The sequence below is a fragment of the Apis florea genome, unplaced genomic scaffold, assembly GCF_048593485.1.
Source record: "Apis florea isolate Af1SG1 unplaced genomic scaffold, ASM4859348v1 contig_3811_pilon, whole genome shotgun sequence".
In the NCBI taxonomy this organism is placed as follows: Eukaryota; Metazoa; Arthropoda; class Insecta; order Hymenoptera; family Apidae; genus Apis; species Apis florea.
The window spans coordinates 533,126-553,121 of NW_028256868.1; the positions used below are offsets into that span (position 1 = coordinate 533,126).

Below are 19,996 nucleotides of genomic sequence, written 5' to 3' on the forward strand. Positions count from 1 at the left end.
TAAACGTATTAAATATCGTTCGTGATGACGATTCGACGGGAGGAGAAAATGGAACGAGTCAATGTTTCGATAAACAGTCGAAACGTCTGATTCCGTTGAATTATCGTGGCGCAGAAATCAGAGGCATAAACGCTTGTTTCCTGCCGTTTGTTGCCTCAGAATCGTGGCCTTTCCAGTTTCTTCTAGCGGAACGCCGGTTCCACAGAGAGAGATGAAAAGAGAGAGAGAGAGAAAGAACAGTGGATCGTCGAACTGAGAGAAAACGCGAGGGTATAAGAGCGTGGTGGAACGAGCCTTGCGAAAGCAGAGCGTTTCCTTCGAAACTTTGGAATTTATTCTTGGAAGAAACGCAGCGCACCCGCGGAAAACCTGGCGGGTATTTGTCTAAGAGACTTCGAAATAATTGTTCCGCAATAAGAATGCCCCGAACGAGAACCACCTTTCCATACGTTTCTCCTCTTTCGTTTTCCTTCAATTTTATTTATAGGAAATTTCATTCGACCTACAGGGGATGCGCCATCATAAATTTTCCCTTTCCAACACGTCCTCCTGCGCACTCAGATTCAGATGTAAATCTGTCATTTTAATCTTTCGTACTTCCTTTATTAATATCAGTGGACTTACTTTTTCGTCGATATACTTATCTATCTTACTTTCATTCCAATTTTATCACATAATTTCAAATATTTATTATTGTTAGGCTCCTTTCTTATAACTTCATTTTCATCCTTCTTGGAATCAAATTAAAAGTGTCAGGGTATTATCGAGTTTTTGCAAGATGAAATCAAGTTTAACGAATATTATTTAGAATTTCATTTTCACAAAGGAAATTCGTAACTTTGGTAATTTCCTCGGCTTTGATAGTGGCGGTTATTATGATAGAATAATTATTTCGATCGAAGGGACACGGTAAACACGCGATGCCTCGCCCGCAAACTCGACTTGCAACAAATTTCAAACTAGCACCGAACCGAACTATCCCTCGATCTATAGTATCGTACACCCGCTAACTAAACTCTTGTTTTTCGAATCCCTTGGCTCTTGTTATCATCCATCATACGGGAATTTATCGTCGAGGTATTCCTTCCCCCCCCCCCCCCCGATTTTTACGTTTTTCCCCCCTTTAATAATTCGGATCGTCGATTATTAATTTGAACGAAGTGAAATATAATCGAAATATTTATACTCGACGACGACGATATCGATTCGATATTTTCTTTTTATTTGTTTCATTGTTATTTTATCGATCGTTTTATTTCTCCACACAATCCTCCATATTTATTTATTTATTTATTTATTTATTTATTCGCGAAATGAAAAGAATTATAAACGTTTTTTTTTATATATATATATATAAATAATTCTCACGCATGTACATCCACACCCTCTGCTCATACGTATATCTCATGCATATTCATTTAGCTAGTAATCCCACGGTGGGCCGAGTGAAACGTTTGTTACAAAATTGATGGGAAACAGATGGAACGTACACTTTGCTCAACAATGTAAATACGTTCATGATAACAAAACGTTAATATACAAGAGAAAAATTGATTATACGCAATTTCAAATAATAAATCGTTCATACAGAAACAACGGGGAGCCCACGAATTTATACAACCAGCGTTTCGTTTTATTTTAACCTCATTTTATCGTTAGCAAATAAAATAAATCTTCGACACGATAAAACCATAAAATTCAACTTAAAATAATATTCGTGATATAAAAAAAAATATATATATATATATATAAATTTGCGCGGAAGATTTTTAATTTATAACACCGATTTAATAAATATATATATATATATATATATATATATATATATATATATATACTTTCGATATCTTTCGATAATAATATAAAACACGAAAAACGAAACGGAACCAGATATACACGGTTCAATTGTTTCCAAGGAAACAACATTGTTTGCTTGTTTAGATCGCGCCTGGATCCTGTTCATATCGTAACACGCCTGCAAACGTAAACACTCGATCATGCTCTATTCCCCAAATATCCAAAGAGGCGAAAACATCATGCCTCGACAGTTTCACCAAATCCTCGATACGATATTTGCACGTGTAAAAAAGATCTATCTTCGTGCTCTTATAACCTGCAATATACCACAAAAACGACGCGGTAAACAACGAATGCACTAAATGACAGAAGTCAAAAAATTAAAAGAAAAGAATCATCATAATTCACTCTTCCACTCGTTCAAATTCGAATCATCAACACCAACATATCGTTATATCATTCTTTAACATTGATACAAATCAATCGATAAAAACGAATCGATCAAAAAATTCACAGACACAATTTTTATTTCCAATCGAAACTCCCGTGGGATTTCCGAATCGAATCAAATTCTCTCCACGCGAGGGAAACGGATCAATCAATCTCTTCATCTTACCTGCACCATCAACGAGATCGCCACCAGCCCCTGACTCTTGTGCTGCGCCTCGCTCATATTGTGATACAATTCCGCGTTGTACCCGTACACTTGTATCTGGAACAGAGAGAGAGAGAGACATGTGAGCAAATAGAATTTATTTGGCCGCGCAATAATCTTCCCTCCCGCAATTACGGCCGACAAATTTCGGCGGGGAGGAAGAGAAAGGCCCGCTTTGCGGATACGCGTGCACAGAACGCTCGCCAACGATCGTCTTGCCCGAAATTGCAACGCCTCCTTCCTCCCGTTCCTTTCCAACGATCTCGACCAACGGATTAATCGTCGAAAGATTTCAAAGGGGTCTTTGCCTTTCTCCTTGCCTCCCCCATAAATAAAATCGCGAGGATTAACGCATCCTTCGAGCACGATTCGCGCCTTTGCATTTCGTGTCGTGTACGCATTGTTTCGCCGGTGATGATTCTTTCGAAATATCGAGTCGAGTCGAGTTTGGTAGATAAATTGTCAAGGATATTTTGTGGATGTTTCGGGTGTTTTGAGTTTTGAATTTTGACGCGTAAATATAAAGAGGGTTCTCTAAAATTCTCAATCATTTCGTAGGACGAAGAGTATTAATGAAATAAATGAAAAATTCGACAAACGAGATCAATTCTCTTTTAACAATTCGATCGAACTGAATTAAGTTCGGATGTTAAACCGCAGATATTGCTTAAGCTGTTTCATCATTGTCGCGGCGATTTATGTTTCATTCCGCTCAAAACGGGGGAGGGCTCATGAATAATTTCATCACCGATGAAAATTCATTCTCATCTTGAAACTGTACCCTGAATATTTCCACCGATATTATTCCACGTACGATCATTCGCCGTGCACGTATCCTATATCTCCGTTTATTTTATACAGCATTCGAGAGAAAAAAAGAATCGATATTTCGGTGGAATATTATTTCGATGGAAACGACGACCTTCGATGCATTATGATAAAAATTCTTGAGGCTCAGATAAACTTTATTAAAGCGTTATTTATTTATTCTTTCATTCCGACGAAACCCTCCTTTCTAACGTTGTAATTTTTCTTTAATAAATAATCGATCGATGAAAAAGATTCCTTCGTGCAATCTTGATATTAACTATTTTCTTTCTTCCTTCCTTTCTTTCTTTCTTTCTTTTTTTTTTTTTTTTTTTCATCACTCGCGAAACGAAAGAAAGTTCGAGTTACTGCTTCTTTTAGTCGAGGGAAATTCACGAGATTAAGAAATCTATCGATAATAAGGATAAAAAGAAATATCGCGAAGCAATTTCGAATAATTAACGAGACACTCTTCGAGAAGAGAAGAGAGGTTATTAGTTTCTCGGGATCTTTCTGTTTTTTTTTTTTTTTCCTTTCTTTCCTTTTCGCGAAATTATTCTCTCGCCAAGTTTGGTATTAATTTAGCCATAAAGACGATTTTATAAATAGTTATAACTGTGAAATTATAATTGCTTTTACAAGTATCGTGTCGATTCCGTATCGGCGAGTTTTTCAAATAAATTTCCCGCAACATTTTCTATTTTTCTATGAGAAGAAGAGCGAAGCAACAAATATGCGCAAGGACAAGAACAAGATAGGAAGAAAATTTTTGCGAAAAGAATAGATTTCGAGCGAGATTTAAAGAAAAATTCGGGAAACGCGTTGAGAGGAGAACGGACAGCCGTCACTCTGTCTCCTCAAGCAATTCCTTTCCTTGTTTTTTCCCTAAATCGCATCTCAAAGGTGTTCTCAATCACCCCCTCCGGCTGTTTCGTTCCTTCCTTCCACGTCGATGGATATTCGACGATCGTGTAAATTACAGCTGTAAATTCACCAGTCGCGGCCAACAACTGCCGCGTCTCCCCAAATCCCATCCCATCCCCTTCCTTTTCTCGAGAAAGGCGGACAATCGCGTTCGTCGTCATAAATTTCCAGGGGGGCGCGCTCCAAGTGGACCGATTCGTCTTTCCGCGTGTATCGATTCCTTTTGGATGGTGTCTCGTGAATAACGTTGAATCGTTGATTAAAATTTAAAACCTGGTTGGACGTAATGGCTGTTCGGCTATCCTTTCGGTCTCCTTCGAATAAAATTCTTTGACAATTTTTTAATCATCGTGGAAAAAAGAATTATTTATACCAATCGACTTGGACAATACTCTTCTCTATTCTCTACTAGTTTAAAAATGAAAATCATTCGTTTCTCTTTTCCAATATATAATAACATCTTCCACAACTTAATTCGAGCCTGTAACCAAAAAGATCATTTAAAAATATTTACAAATAAGATATAAAGCAAAAGTTTTACAAAATCTACACCCATATAACGAGAGCTTTAAACGTTTCTTAACCAATCCATTACTAGCGCGAACGTAATTATTACGTATTCTCCTCGCAAATATAGGTTAGAAAGGATAGATGGAAAAATCAAAGGCCGAGTTTCTCCTCCCCTCTTTCTCCCGACAATGGCGCGTTGCAGAGCACCACTTCCGTCGGTTGCTTCAACCTCGTTGAAATGCCTCGACAATGCGACATAGTCGTGCGCCTTCAAAGACGTCGCTAACTCCGTTACAACACGGCGAACTCTGTTGCAACAAGGATCGACGAATGGGGGGGGGGGAGGAAAGGGGTGGCAGATTGCCGAGGATGAGCGTAAATCCAGCGCGTCTGATCAAAGCACGACTCGCTGCTACTTGGAAAAGAGAGAACGCTCTCTTCACGGATTCTTCTCTCTCTCTCTCTTTTTCTCTCTTGAAATTATCCTTCTGTTTTCCCGCGTGGAAGAAAATTCAGAGAGAGAGAGAGAGACTCTCGTTGCCGCGAGATGGATGGAAAATTAAGTGTACGGCTCTGCTTCGAGAGAGTGGTGCGCGACTGTAAACAGGATCTTTCCTTCTGTTTCTCGTTAGTTTGGAAGAGTAAGTTCGTTTGGGAGGCGAGAGGGGGGGAAGTCATCTGAGAGAGCGAAAGTGGAATAGGTTCGTTTGCTCTTTTTTCTGGATGGAAAATTCGTTTTAACAGACAGAATGCTTGATCGATAAATGAAAATAATGTATATATATATAACATATCAAGTTCTTTCGAACATTGAATGAAAACGACAGCGAATCAAAATTTAAACGGATAGAATGTCTCTTACAATTCATTTTAATCCGTATTCACTCCCAATGTTTTTTTCATAAAACGAAACAACAAAATCATTGACGATTCGTTTCTAATCTCGCTCGTTCATCGAACCACATCGTGCAAATTTTCTCAATTCCCATGTTTTATTGCAATCCACTCAAACGAAAGTACAAGTTATCTCGAAAAAGAAAAGATCGAAGGAAACAACGAAACATGTTTACCACCGACAATATCGACAATTGTTCCAGCCCGATTAAATTACGTTTCGTCCTTCAGCCACGCGTAAAAAATTATATCGGCCAATGATCGAGACAAATTGAATCGGGATGTAAATGAAATTTCACAATTTTCGCCCTCTCCTCCCCCTCCCCCCCCCTCCGCGAAAACGTCCAGAAATTGGAGCACTGCGCGAAAAGTGTTACCTGCAGCACCCTACCCTACCCGTGTACGTGTGTCCACACACGTGTGTGTGTGTGTGTGTGTGTGTGTCGATTTAATTAAATTTTAGGCAGCCGGTGTAATCGAATCCTAGTACAACTGCGATTACGAAAGTCGTTCTATGTTTAATGCCCTGCAGGGAAATAGTAAATGCAATTTAGAACGTCCTGCGGCGCGGCTAATTTATTGATATCGAGGGCGCCACCGTAATTTTGCGCCGGTGCTAATAATGTACGATCAAATTTTAACGAAAACCTGCCCCTTCCCCTCCCTCTATGGGAACAAGAGTAGCCAGAGGGGGGTTGAAAAAGGAAGAAACAGGGAATTACGCGTTTTTTAACAACTTTGGGGAAGAGGCGAAACATTGCCGATACGTTGGAACAATTGGTACCGGCCGATGCTCGAGGAATTGGATCAGCTTTAAAGCCGAGGGGATGGAAAAATCATTTCGTACGTTTGGCGTGAAATTTAGTGGAAGTTGGATTAAAAAAGAAAAAAAAAAAAAGAAAATTGGGGATTCGTTCGAATGGAAAAATTTGTCGAACTTGTCGACTGGAAATTTTAATATAAACGGTGATAAACTCGAGGATTATGTGGAATATCGTAAAATGAGAGTTTTCTTTTTTTTTTTTTCTTTAGATTGAAAGTCTTTTGGAAATTTGGAAAAGAAGGGATAACTTTAACGAGAAATCTTTTACAAGTATTCTTCCATATCGCAAAATTTCTATCATTCACTGGAACAAACTCTTCCCTCCATTCTAACAAAAAAAAAGGAAAATATCGAGGAAGGAAATCAAAAAGTTACCCGAGTCGAGAAAACAACCAAGATTCGACCTCTTGGCTCTCTTAGTTTAAAGATCGAAAAGGGAAGATACACCGTTTACGCTCTTTCTGAAGAAGCATCGACGAGAGCAAGTGTTTTTCCGGCGGCTCGTTAGATCGATCGAGTTCGCCACGGTCCACCGGCTGATATCGAGATTCGTTATCGTGTTGAAAAGGGCGTTGTGGTCGGCGAAAAATCAGGATTCAACTACCGTATCAAACACAGGCATACTTCAACTACCATCTTCCCCGACCGTCCAACCTTTTGCACCGATCTTCTTCTCCTGGCAACCAACCGGCCTGTTCGAAGAAGGGCTCTTGCGTTATTTTGGTGCATAATCAATGGGTGGAAACACGGTTGGAGAGAAGCCTCGCGTCGCATTTATTAGCTTTAAACATTCGAAGGGTGGAGGAAGATAAGGGCGTCGCTCATTCCTTTCCTCGATTGATCTTCCAGAGCCTTTTTTGGGAAAGGCTGGCTCAGCGATTTTCTTCCTGACGACACGACGTCCGTGGAATGATGGGACAGATTGAACTTTTGTGCGGTATCTGATTTGTTCGACTCTGGTTTTGGCCAGATATTCTATTCAGGCTTGGATGGGAATATAAGTAAGATGATCTTGTTATTGGAGGGATGGTTGAGGATGCGTGAGGATGATGAAGTCTTTAGCAATAATCTATCTTACGTAAATTAGTAAAGTGCAATTAATTGATCTGATTGAATCGGATTTGAATTGTTAGTTAAAATTTGGAAAAATCCGAGATTCTTATATTTCCATTATAATGGAATTTTATGATTATTTGAGTGATTTGAATTTGATTATAGGTAACCGTAAAGCGTAAATTGTGGGATTATATTATAATTTAGGTTGCGCTATGGTGTTTTGCGGGGATGGTAGAAGCGAGCACGGTGGCTTGTATAGTAACTTGGATCACGCCATGAGTTATGGCACAGTGACCTGGATCGCAGCATGCTCTGTTATGTAATGTTTTGGATTACGTCATGAATTATAGGATAGTGATCTGGACCGTTTCATGAGCAATGGCGCCATAAGTTAGATCACTATAGTTTTACATTCCAATATAGGAAAACTGATCTGTGAATATTGTATATAAATTATAATCGAAGATTTATATTTTTCATGAAATACAACTCTTATATCGCGAGAGAAAAGTGTTTAAAAAAAGAGAAAATACCTTCATCACGATCAAATACGATTATTAAACTTGGACGGTTGAAAACGCTGATGGCGTAGTGGGTAAAATCTTGTGGAACCTCGTAACGAAAAATTCTCGAGTTCGAATCCTTCCAAACTTTCTAATTCCATTTTTCCTCTCAAATCTTAACAATTTTTAATCCTTCTATTGATTTCTTAAAAAACTACGAATTGCAAAAGTGAAATTCTTTCGTGAAAAAGGAGAAAGAAAATACGAAATTAATAACTTTGAACAAATTTTCATCTCGATTAAAACTAAAACTTTACGATTCTTCTTAAATACCGATATTTTCCTTTCGATCAATTAAAAGCAAAACTTCCCCGGAAAAAAAGTTAGCGTTAATTTAAAGAATAACAATAAAATCTTCTAATCGTACGTTAAAAAAAAAAAAAAAAAAAAAACTCTTAATTATTAATCTCGAGCGTAAAATTAATAAAACTCACGCTGCAACTAAAATTGCTCGCAACTATCTTCCAAACTTGCGCGATAGTTATCTTCCTGAGGAAATTCGCGACGGGTTCAGGGATAATTCGTGCGTTAGAGACGGCGTCACGACGTTCCTGCGGCCTATGGGCATGCCATCAGGATTTCTGGCACAATGCTGTAATGTTCCACTGTGATAGATATACAGCTGTAATCCCACGCGCGCACATCTTGCCCCTCTCTCTCTTCCTTCCTTCTCCCTCTATTGCTATATTAACTCACGAGTGCCGCGTGCACAGCGGAACTCGTGCACCACCCTGTGCATCTACGCGACAATGCAACGACGGGCTTTCAACGTGTGCGCGTGCATTAATATGTAGATACCGCTGTGTACGTGTACCCGATGGGATTTCGATTCATATGTAGATGATGCGCGCGAGTAAACCGGTTTTACTCGAGGAAAAAAATATAAGAATGAGCTTATTATCGAGGTTAAATCGGATTGTTAAATCGAAATACCCTTTTCCATTCATTCTATTCCTTTTCAACCGGTTTAAGGGTTTCGGCACGATGAATAATTTAATTTTAAGAAATGTTTCCATTTCCAAACTTTTCTCAGTTTACATGATTGATTTTTTTTTTTTTTTTTTTTAATAGCTACATGTAACCGTGAGATTTTAAGAATCTTCCCTTTCGATTCTGTTACGTGATTGCGAAGAGAGATTCCAAAGATCTTGCTCTTTCTCTTCTTTAAATTTTTCACGATCCTATCAAGAAGTAATTGAAGAACAAGCTACGATTACATTACGATAAGTAGAGATTCTTTCCCAAGGGGGCAAATATTAGAAAAATATTGCTTAAACGAGTTTTGATTCCCCTTTTAGATGGAATAACACCACAATGGGGATCTTAATTGAACAAGCAACCACCCCACCCCGGAGCACAATCGAGGACCAACGAAATTTACAGGTAGGGTGACAACAACTTTCCATTCGTATCGAGCAAGTTACGAAGCACAAAAGGGCCCCTCAAAGGGCAGGTAAACTGTTACGACGGGACAAACTCGTTAAACAACGATTCAACCGAGAAGCACGGAGGCGTCGATTCATTAGGCGTCGATCTCTTTCTGTCAACTTCTCGAGGGGGAGGGGAGGGGAGGGGAGGGGGGGGGGGAAATCATAAAGAAAGAACAAGGAGAAAGGGAAAGGGAACCTTCGTTTCTCCGCAAGTTCGCCGTAAACTGGCTTGGTTTGAAGGGAAGAGAGAAAGAGAGAGAGAGAGAGAGAGAGAGAGAGAGGAAAAAAAAATCGAGACGTTCTCGAGTTGACGGCCTTTTAACACCGGCCGGAAGTAAGAGTGCCACTCCTGACAACAGACAATTGCAACGCGACGAGAGTCGTTCAACTATAAACGACCACTACAATTACGAGGAACGCGCAGCCACGCTCTCTCGACTGGTTAACGTTCTGCGCTGAATAATTAAGCAAATTTGCGCCGCCGTTTCTGATTTAAACTTTCCATGGTCGCGTGGCTGAATTTGTCCCCTTTTGCTTTTCCACCCTTTTCCCTTCTGGTCTCGCGAGAAGAATGGGGGAAATGGTCCACGGCCGGTTGCTTCCCTCCGAGTTTCCATCGAGGAGGAGGAGGAAGGTGGACTAACGAGTCGAGTTTTCGCCACGGGTACAATCGATAACGGAATTAAACGGGACGGTTACGCGTTAATGCGAAACTACTTTCGTTACCGATGCTCGAGACGAAATTTTGCTGGAAATTGCTCGATTTATGCCAATCGAGATCGTGTTCAATCGCGTGGTTTGTTTCTCTCTCTTTCTTTTCTCGAGATGGAAGAAGTTTCCCAATCGTCGAAGATAATCTGTCTTCGAGGTTGATAAAGGTACATCGAGAAAGTATGCAATACATGTAGAATTTTGATTTATAAATTGGTAAAATTGGGCAATCATCATGATTAAATAATTTTTATAACAAATTTGAAATTTGAGATAAAAAGAAAGGAAAAGAATGCAACAATTTAATCCAACGAGAGATTAAAAATCGAACGACACGCAATTTTCGAACAACATTTCCACCACGTTCCATAATTCGGACGTTTTCATTTTTCGTGAACGACGAGGCAACTCTCGGCTTAATTGCAAACCGATGACACGATTATCACTAATAACCCCAGCGATAGTTGGGTTACTTGGAACGATAACTCCTCTTACGTTATTACCTGGCATTTGCATCGGAAAGATTAAACCGTGAAGTTAAATTACACACCGGTTGAGGGGGAGGGGTAAAATCAGAATACTCTCGATAATCGGGCTCGCGTGCGATAACGCATATTGGGCTGATGAATTGCTCGCATACCTTTATCTACACACATTGTAGAATACCTTTCTACAAATCGTTGATTATTCGACAAACAGGTACGGTGTCGTGGTTGTTGGCCTCATTACACGTAGTGTAAATCGAGCAGGTATATACGGGGGTAATTTGTGCGTTCTCGATTTCGTATTTTCGAGAAAAATTTATCGCTATAAATTCTATAGAGGTAATTTATCGTGACATTTTTCGAGGTATTATGCTCGTTTAAATCGTTATGCTCGGTTTATTACGTTCAAGTGAATTTTATTTCGAATGAAATTCTCATTAAGGGGTGGTATATATAAGAATATTTTTCTGAAAGGAAAAGAAAAGAAAAGAAAAGAAAAAAAAAAAAAAAAAAAAAAGAAAAATGGAGGAAAGGAAAATAAGTCGTCAAGTTAAATATTATGATCTAATTTTTCGACCCAGTTTCAAGATTTTATCTTAAACGTCTTTGCGCGTTTATCTTTTATGAAGAAGCACTTAATTTATTTTGAAATAATTGGTGTTATATTAAGGTGTTATACGGGATTATTTTCACGATTACCAGCTTCGTTCAGGGATATATATAAGAAGTACTCAATTAACCCGTTTCAATTTTAAACTTCATTTGCCAAGCTTTCTGTAAATTTATCTAGATTCTTATCTAGATATATTTTTAAGCGAACGTTTATTAATTGAAATTATTATAACGACTTGATTTTCATATCGCGAGCGAGACCAGATATTTCGAAGATCTCCTAATCCTCAATCTGAGTTCGATAGAAATTAAAATTTTATCAAAGAATTTTTAAATTCCATAAATATATATATTTAATAATTAGATTTCCATTTACCACCGTTATTACTGTCTGTTACGAAATTCCGTTCAAAAATTGGACCAATTATTCCATAATGGACCCGATTCCAAGTTCGATCTCCAGTGAAATGAACCCAATACAATTACGATGATAAAAAAAAAAAAAAAAAAAAAAGAAGAAGAAAAAATAAAAATTGATGGACAGGATCGATATTTGGACGAGATTTCTACGAGATTTCTCGCTTTACCGAGATATAACCGTGGAAGTTGGCGCAGAAATTAAACCAATTATGCCTGTCAATTTGCGCCCCCTCCCTCTGTGCCATAATAATAGCACTCGAATCCCGGTCGGTCGATGTTTGACCATTACGTGGGCATACCGGCTGTCATGCTTCTCGTAAATACCTGCGCCCATCAAAAGGGTCCTCAGAATCCCGCAGCGCCGATTTCCATACCCATTGATCTATTCTCGTACTAGAATTAACCGATCGATTGGCCACCACGCGTTTCGGATCCATCGACCGGAACGCGATTAATTTGTGACTCGCCCGCCACGAATCCTTTGTCCTTAAAAAACACTCGTCTCTCGTGTCTTTAACCTCGTTTCGCGCAGATCGCTGCCTTGGGAGAAAATCTGCCTTCTGACTCCGTGTGATCGTTGAACTGTACAGGAGGACAATGGTTAATTCGATTTTTTCGTTATCGTTATCAAATTGAACGGTAATTTGTGTTTTGAGGATGAAACGAAGAGATTTCGAGTTAAAAGTAGCTTTCAAAAAAGATATGGTATTGCTTTTGTTCCGATACTGTAAAAACGATATAAATTTTTATATAAATTTATCATTTTTTGCAAAATTGTTCGGGAATATAATTTCTTGGTAAAGGAGAATTTTATAATATTTACGAATTGCATTTAAAAATTAATTTAACGCATCATCCTCGTCGAAGGTTTGTATAATATAATTTAATTAAAACTTGTAACAAAAAAAAAAAGGAAAGAAAAGAGGAAAAAAGAATGTCACAAGCCATGCCAGCTTCAAAGAGGCGGAATTTAACGACAAAGTCGAGCTCCTAGGAGCGTCTTGAGCCGAGGATTTCGTGTGTCTGATGGAATTTCCCCGAGAATGGCCACGGAAGCTCTCCATTCGTAGCCAACCATGTACATTCGAGGCCTGACTCGGGTTCTTTGACCTACTTGCGTGTCGAAAGATCTCACTTCTCGACGTCTCTCGTCTTATCTGTTCGACAAGAAAGATATACACACCCCGAAAAAAAAAAAAAAAATCTCGTATCGGGGAACCCATTTTCACTGTGGTGAAAAATGTTCTCATTTTCTTTCACTGTACCGTGACGAAGTTTCGAATATCGATGAGAATTCAAATCAAAATAAGACCAACATCTTGCTCGCGTCGCGTCCCATATCTTTCGCGTAGAAATTCTTTCTATTCTTTTGGTGCTTATAATCTGGAACAAGCAACTTTGATCAGTTTTACAAGTAATGATTTTTTAGTGAAAGAAATGTTTCAAATTCTACAAGATTCCAAACACGAACGATTCTTTTCCTCCACAATTTATCAGATGTATATTCCACGCAATTCCATTTTAAAGCATGCATGAAACCACGTGCCAAAATTAATCCGAAAAGCATTGCAAACGTGGAAAAGAGAAGATGAAATGTATCCAAAGTTACGCCATCTTGACAACAATTGAATCCGTTTTCAAGACTCCGTTCCCGACGATTTAAAAACCGCTGATTTAAATCGCGAGTGAAAAAATCCGGGGAAAACTTGATACGTGTATACATCTTTTCCACGATTTGACACGTTGATACGCGAGATCAAACGTGACGAATGGAGACCCGGACGAGCTGTGAAGTAATGAAAAGGTTGAAGTGCGGCCGGCAATTATAGCCGAGCATTCTCGATGAGCAGAACATCGAGAGTGGTGGAGGAGGAGGAGGAGGAGGAGGAGGAGGGTGTGCTTTCAATGCGCCATGAATCAACGCCAGTCACCGCCATTTACCACCGACCGCATTCCTCCGTGTTAAGCACGCTTATCCCTCCATCCACCCTTATCATTCATTTCACGTTGCAACTATTTACCCCCTCCTTCATCGCCTCGCTTATCTTTTGCCCTATCTTCTCCCCGCGTGGAATTTATAACCACCCCCTTTTATTTATACGAATATTATAAAAGCATCATTTTGCGCGTCGTTTCGTCGTTTTGTCGCGGGGTTGAAAAGTGAACGGACGAGTTTTGAGAAACTGGGAAAATCGATGAGATGATACTGGATGGAGATAGGGGAAGATGTGTATTTTAATTTAATTCTTTTTTTGAGGGGGAGGGGAAAGAATTTCACATTGCCCTCTTTCACGTTTATGGGCAGTTTATTTAGAGATTAGAGAATTGAATGAGAATTGGGATGATTGGAAGAATTAAAAAGAATTAAAAAGTATAAAATTTAAGAATAATGATTATACGTAACGAATAAAAGTCATGGTTTTATCAATAAAAAGTTTAACGAATGAGAAGGTTAAAAAAAAAAAAATGAATGATATTTTGAAATAATAGGAATTTTAAAGGAATGCCAGGAAACGTTTACGTATCGAATTACAAGTATTGCGATTCTTTATTATCAATTGAAAAAAAAAAAAAAAAAAAAGAAAGAAAAAATCAAGCGAATTATTCGAAATTCTTCAATGATTTAGCTCGAAAGAGAAGAGGAGGAGGAGGAGGAGAAAGAGAGATGGCAAGGCTGGATTAAAATATTCGTTCCGTAGGAAAATATTTATTCAAGTTTCCTTTATTTCCGTTTAAATGGCAACGAAAACAAATGGAGACACGAGCGTCTCGCGAAAAATGCGAAAACATTACGGGATTCTATAAAAACCGGGGTCCCGCATACGTGTGTTTCGCGTGCACGTTTCGTTCAACGAAACGTTATCGAAAACGTTGGGAAAACCCTTGAAACGTTTGCAGAGGGACGAATATATGTTGGATGATATTCATCCGTGCAAAATACACGATTCGATATGTCAACCCTGTACCTTCGATCTTTCGTCCCTGTTCCCACGATAAATTAATAATCTCAGAATTGCTCAGAGTTTAAACAGAATATCGAAATCCATAAAAAAAATTTTTATATTCCCAGAAATTGTTAACACCTAAAACCATCGGTTTTTTAATCAAAATTTCTCCAATTCCCAGAATCTTCGTAAGATTTATTCTTCCAAAGTTGTATAAAAAAATTTCCAACCTGCGAATTTTCACCGTGTCTTTCATTTCATACCAACGAGGAAAAAGATATCATCTCGTAGAAATACAACACAGATTTAACGAAACACAGATATAATCGTCGATCGAATTTTTTTTTTTTTCTTTTTTTTCAATTCCAATCGATTTTTGAATCGAACGGGCCGCCATATAAAAACAAATCGGTCTAACCGATATAAACGGGGCACGGGTGTATGAGCATCGACCGCAGCTACGGCCAATTTGTACGAGACTGTAAACAAGAACCGGCACAAAGCAAATTCCGTCCACCGGATGCTGCGAATACCAGGAAATGATACGGCACCGATCGTGCCGATAACTTAAGCGAAAATCACCATTCCATCCAGAGATCCATTCATATAACACGCGTGCATACCTTAATAATGGAAAGTTAAATAACCGCGTATAAATATAACCATACACTACTCTCTCTGAAAATCGATATGAAAATCGTGTGAAGGAACTTGACGTTTTATCGAAACGAAAATCATCCATCATTCACAATATACAGAATAAACCGTGCCAATCGAAATCTAATTTTCGTTTCTCAAACGATATCTCGAACGGTTATGGAGACATATAACGACTCAAAGTTTCCCTAATGGTTTAAGACATGTGGTTTAGAGATTATGAAACGTGGGCCTAGTGACCTATATCCTTTCCTGGAAATGCGTGTTATTACGTTATTCCACGAATCATGTTCGGTATTTGTTTCGAGTTGGGGACAGATAAGGTGAGCGAGAGTAAGCAGGACAAGGAAATGATTAAAAATTAACTTTCTCTTTACACGACGATATCTCGGGAACCGGATGTCGTATCGAGATAAATGAGAAAGCGTTTTAAAGGGTAAGATTCCACGCTTCCAACGATCGTTCGCTCGTTGTTTCCAAGTTAACCATTTCGTAGTTACAACGGTTCAAAGTTTCGATCGAGTTTTACGCTGAACTTCATTATCCCTTAATAATTCTTAACTGTTAATGATTAAAGAAACATTAAACGTTAAAAACGTTTTATTTCAATTCTGGGAATCGCTTTTTGCCATTCCTTCCCTACTTTTATCGTGTTATATCGTAGGAAATCTTCACGATTGTTCTCCACAGTGAACCGTCGTTACGATGCGTCTACTCAGCGAGCATAGAACAGATTGACGGTAATAGAAATAATAATAAAAGGGTCGAAGAGCGTGATGATGCTGAAGATAAGAGGAACAGGGTTAACCAGGTTTATTGGGATGGTATGGATGATGAAGGGAACGGTATGAGAACCGAAATCAGGTTAGAGCTCAAGTTATAATCCCAGAATTTCGTAATAGAGTGTATAGTCCGGCCGCTTGCGGCGAAAATGTCTGTTAACGTATTTACGAAATCCGTCTTCCCCGATTTAATCGTCAATTCAACTTCACGTTCACTTTCGCTCCTCGATACGATGAATTAAAATAGTTTCAAACTTAAATGGACCGTATCGTTAAAACACACTCTTCGAAAACAACTGTAAATAATGATTAATAAAAAAAAAAAAAAGTACTATCACTACTTTATCATTCTTTCCTTCCACGTGGACAGAAATTTTGTAACACTCGGCGAAAATTTTAATTTTAATACATAAAATATTCTAAGAATATTCTTTCTCTTTTTCGAAAGGGGAGAAAGAATCGATCGATAAACCACCCCTCTATCCTTATACCTAATTTCACACTCACTTCACGGTAGGATTTTCGCATGATCGATGCACGAACGAAAGAAACTTGATCTTGGATATTAGAGGTACAAAAGAGGAGACTAACGTTTGAAACGCATTTCCACGAATGGAATGCAGAGTCATCCTCGATCTCTTTCATTTTTTATCGTTCCTCTTCCCATCATCGAGCCAACTCCATTCGCGATACATTTTAATCCAACTCTCTCTCTCTCTCTGTCGATTGGAAAAATTAATCAAATCAATCGGTTAACAAATCCTTCATATAACCTTTCCAATAAATACCTTTTCCACTCGCGTGAAGAAACGTCCCTCGCGAAAAACCTTCCTCCTCCCCTCGCCTTTTCCACAAGTTTTCGCGACGAAAATGGGAGGACGAAGCGAGGGAAGCACGAGTGACTAAGAGAGAGAGAGAGAGAGAGAGAGGTGGATCCGTTTGAAAGGGCCGGTGACAGGAGGACAAGGGGATTCCCAGAGCCACCACGGCACTCGAGCGAGTCTGAACCATTACCGGCATGTTTGAGCGACGAGCCGCTTTGATGCCGAAAGCCTACTCGAGAAGGAGCTGATGGAGTGGCTCGAGTGCCTCCTCGAATGGCCCCTCCTTGTCCCAGCACCTCAACCGGATGTCCACACAAGCCTCCCCAGGTCTGAGAGTCACGAATTTGTGGGGGGAGGAGGGTTGAATCCTCCGGGTCCGCCGCCTCTCGTCGTTGTCGATTAATTATTGATCGTGATCGAGTAGGATGGATGCTTGCAACGGCGTGTGTTTGGATTTCAGTTTTGGCCAACACTTCTTCCTCGTCTTCTTTTTCTTTTTTTTCTAGATTTCGCGAGTTGCCTCGAGGTATGGTTTTTCTTTTTTTTGAGATGACGCAAAGTTCGATCCGATTTGGAAGATTTAGAAATGGATGAATAAGAATGGAAACGAAATGTGTTCTCGTTGAATTTATATATATATATATATTTTGAAATCGAAATTCTTAATTAATTCATCCATTCGTAACAATCATTAACGATTCTCATTTCTTATTTTCTTCTTTTCCCCCAAAAAGTTCAATCAATGAATCACGGGCAAGAGAGAAGGTACGAACGAAAAGTAAGTGGAAGCAATAACTCACCGTGTAAATAGTAACTTTTCAATCAGATCCAATCTCCCAAAAATCCCACCCTCCCCGTTACAACGTCAACGAGGCAGAACGTAGAAAGATAGACGCTCGATTCTCGTTCCTTTTTTTTTTTTTTTTTTTTTTTTTTTTCCACTTCCCTCGTTTACGAATTCGAACGGCGATCGATTTGCGTGCAGATATGCAGCCAGTCCCTCGAATAAAAATGGAAATCGCGGTGCAGTTTACGCCGGGAATCAATGCCATCCCCTTCCTGGATTAAAATTTTATTTGCAATTAAACGACCATGGGCCAGCTGCGTGCCCATGCTGTCCCAATGATCTATTTTCCCTATGTAGGAAAGAAAGAAAGGAGGGAGAGAGGGAGAAAGAAACAAAGGAAACGAAGGAAGTGTGCTATATTTTATTCATTCGGCCATTTTCCTTTTTTTATTATTATGAAAACTGGCGTGGATTGATTCGAAGGATGATCGCGTGTGATTAAATGAATAATTGGACAAACGGAGAAAAAAGAAAAGAAGTTCTTAATGGAACCCCGACTTTGAAATCGATCCGTCCTTGTCCCCATTGCTGAATGGAATCCCTTTGAGAGCACGCACGCGTCGAATAATTGCTCGATGTTTCTTAGGAATCGGGACAATTTTTATGGTAATTGCCTTTGCAACCGTGATCCCTCTCTGTTATTATTATTATTATTATTATCGAACGCAATTATTACTACTTTTCGACGTATTATTTCCGATCGTTATTCGTATTTCTTTTTTACATGTAAAAGATAAATTGTTTCGTGAGTTTGTTCCCTTCCCTCTATTATTTTACGATTTTTTCTTTTTAAAGGTAAATCGTGCGTCGAAAGCATATTTATTTTTGGCTACAACGTCAAATAATAATATTAAGTAAGTGAATAATGGGTTTGAATTTTTAATAAGAACAAGTCGTTGTATCGTTTGTCTTTAAAGATCTTTTCAAAGCTATCAAGATTTCGCTCGAATTTTTCCGACTTGTTCCGAAATCGATATCGCGTCTCTCCGATAGAAATTATTTACAACACTTTCTTTAAAAATAGTCCTCTGGTACAGCGGAAGACGCTCGTGCCACGAATTGTGAAAACGCGAGGAGAAAAGAAATAGAGAAAAATATAGAAAGCGTATCGTGACAATATGTTGAAATTGAAGGCAGAAATTTGGAATTATCGTGCAACGGCGTGCATTCAATTACGATATATATTCCCGTCGATAGTTAATGATTCAACAAGGTTGGCAAGCTCAACTGGAATTGTTAATGATTCGATATTTATTGACTCTAACTGGCCACGATTTATCGGTATATACGTTAAGCTGCCGCGTGTTATAAAATTTATCGCGAGACAAATATTCGCGTCAACGATTGTGATCGATCTTCGATTTGATCATCGAACGAACTTATCGACTTATGCGCATAAAAGAATACGATTCAAACGATATATAACACGTTCACATTAATAGAAATACCTCCCGAGATCCCGAGATAAATAATTCGTGGATATTGCACGTGGATTTTACCTTGGCTCGCGAAATTAACAGCGAATTTCTCAACGTCAAAAGTAACGAAAAACGAAATTAGCTTCGCCCGTTAATTTCGTTTCGTATAGCTTCGAATTACAACCGATGTTTCCGCGCTTTAAAAATCACGGCAGTTACACGTGAGCTGTCACGCCAGGAATGATCACGGCATTATTCCACGGCATTTATCAAATTATAAATCGGGAAAAGATAAAAAGTGGGCGCAACAAAATTTCTGCCCCCAGTGAAAATTGGAAAGCCTGAAAAATAATTCCCTGCGAAACCTCGCCCCTTCGTTCAAACGCCGCCAATTAAATTTCACTCAAAATTTCCTTTCGTCCAAACACCGAGCTTCAAATTCCAAATTCTGAAAAAAAAAAAAAAAAAAAAAAAATTTCTAACTTCCAGAAATATATCAGAAATCACCTCGAAAGGCGCGAGTTCGAACGCTTTCCACACCGTCGATATCCCCAAATCGATTAATATCTCGCGACCATAAATTCCATCCAACTTCAACAAGCAACGTTTTGGAAACGTTTATCATGGAGAGAGAAAGAGAGAGAGAGAGAGAGAGGGAGGGAGAGGGAGAAAGTTCATTGGTCAGGGGAAAGGAGTTTGGAAAGAAGGGATTGGAAATGGCCGCTTATTGCGTGGCCATTCGCTCGCTCGCGTGCAAACACGCAGCGTCGCCCCTGAATTATGTGCTCGATTAACCTCGAATCGATCTCTCCCTCGTTGGAGGCCGCCGCGTTGAT

General features: G+C 39.1%; 1 protein-coding gene across 2 annotated transcripts in view; it reads right to left on the minus strand.

Moving 5' to 3' along the window:
* CARPA (Carbonic anhydrase-related protein A) overlaps window positions 1-19,996 on the minus strand; it is a 174,196-nt gene that overhangs the window by 20,441 nt on the left and 133,759 nt on the right. For both annotated transcript variants that reach the window (XM_086917109.1, XM_086917108.1), the window contains exon 5: window positions 2,414-2,509. In XM_086917109.1, the coding sequence (XP_086773235.1) occupies window positions 2,414-2,509 (96 nt within the window). The remainder of the gene's footprint in view (window positions 1-2,413; window positions 2,510-19,996) is intronic.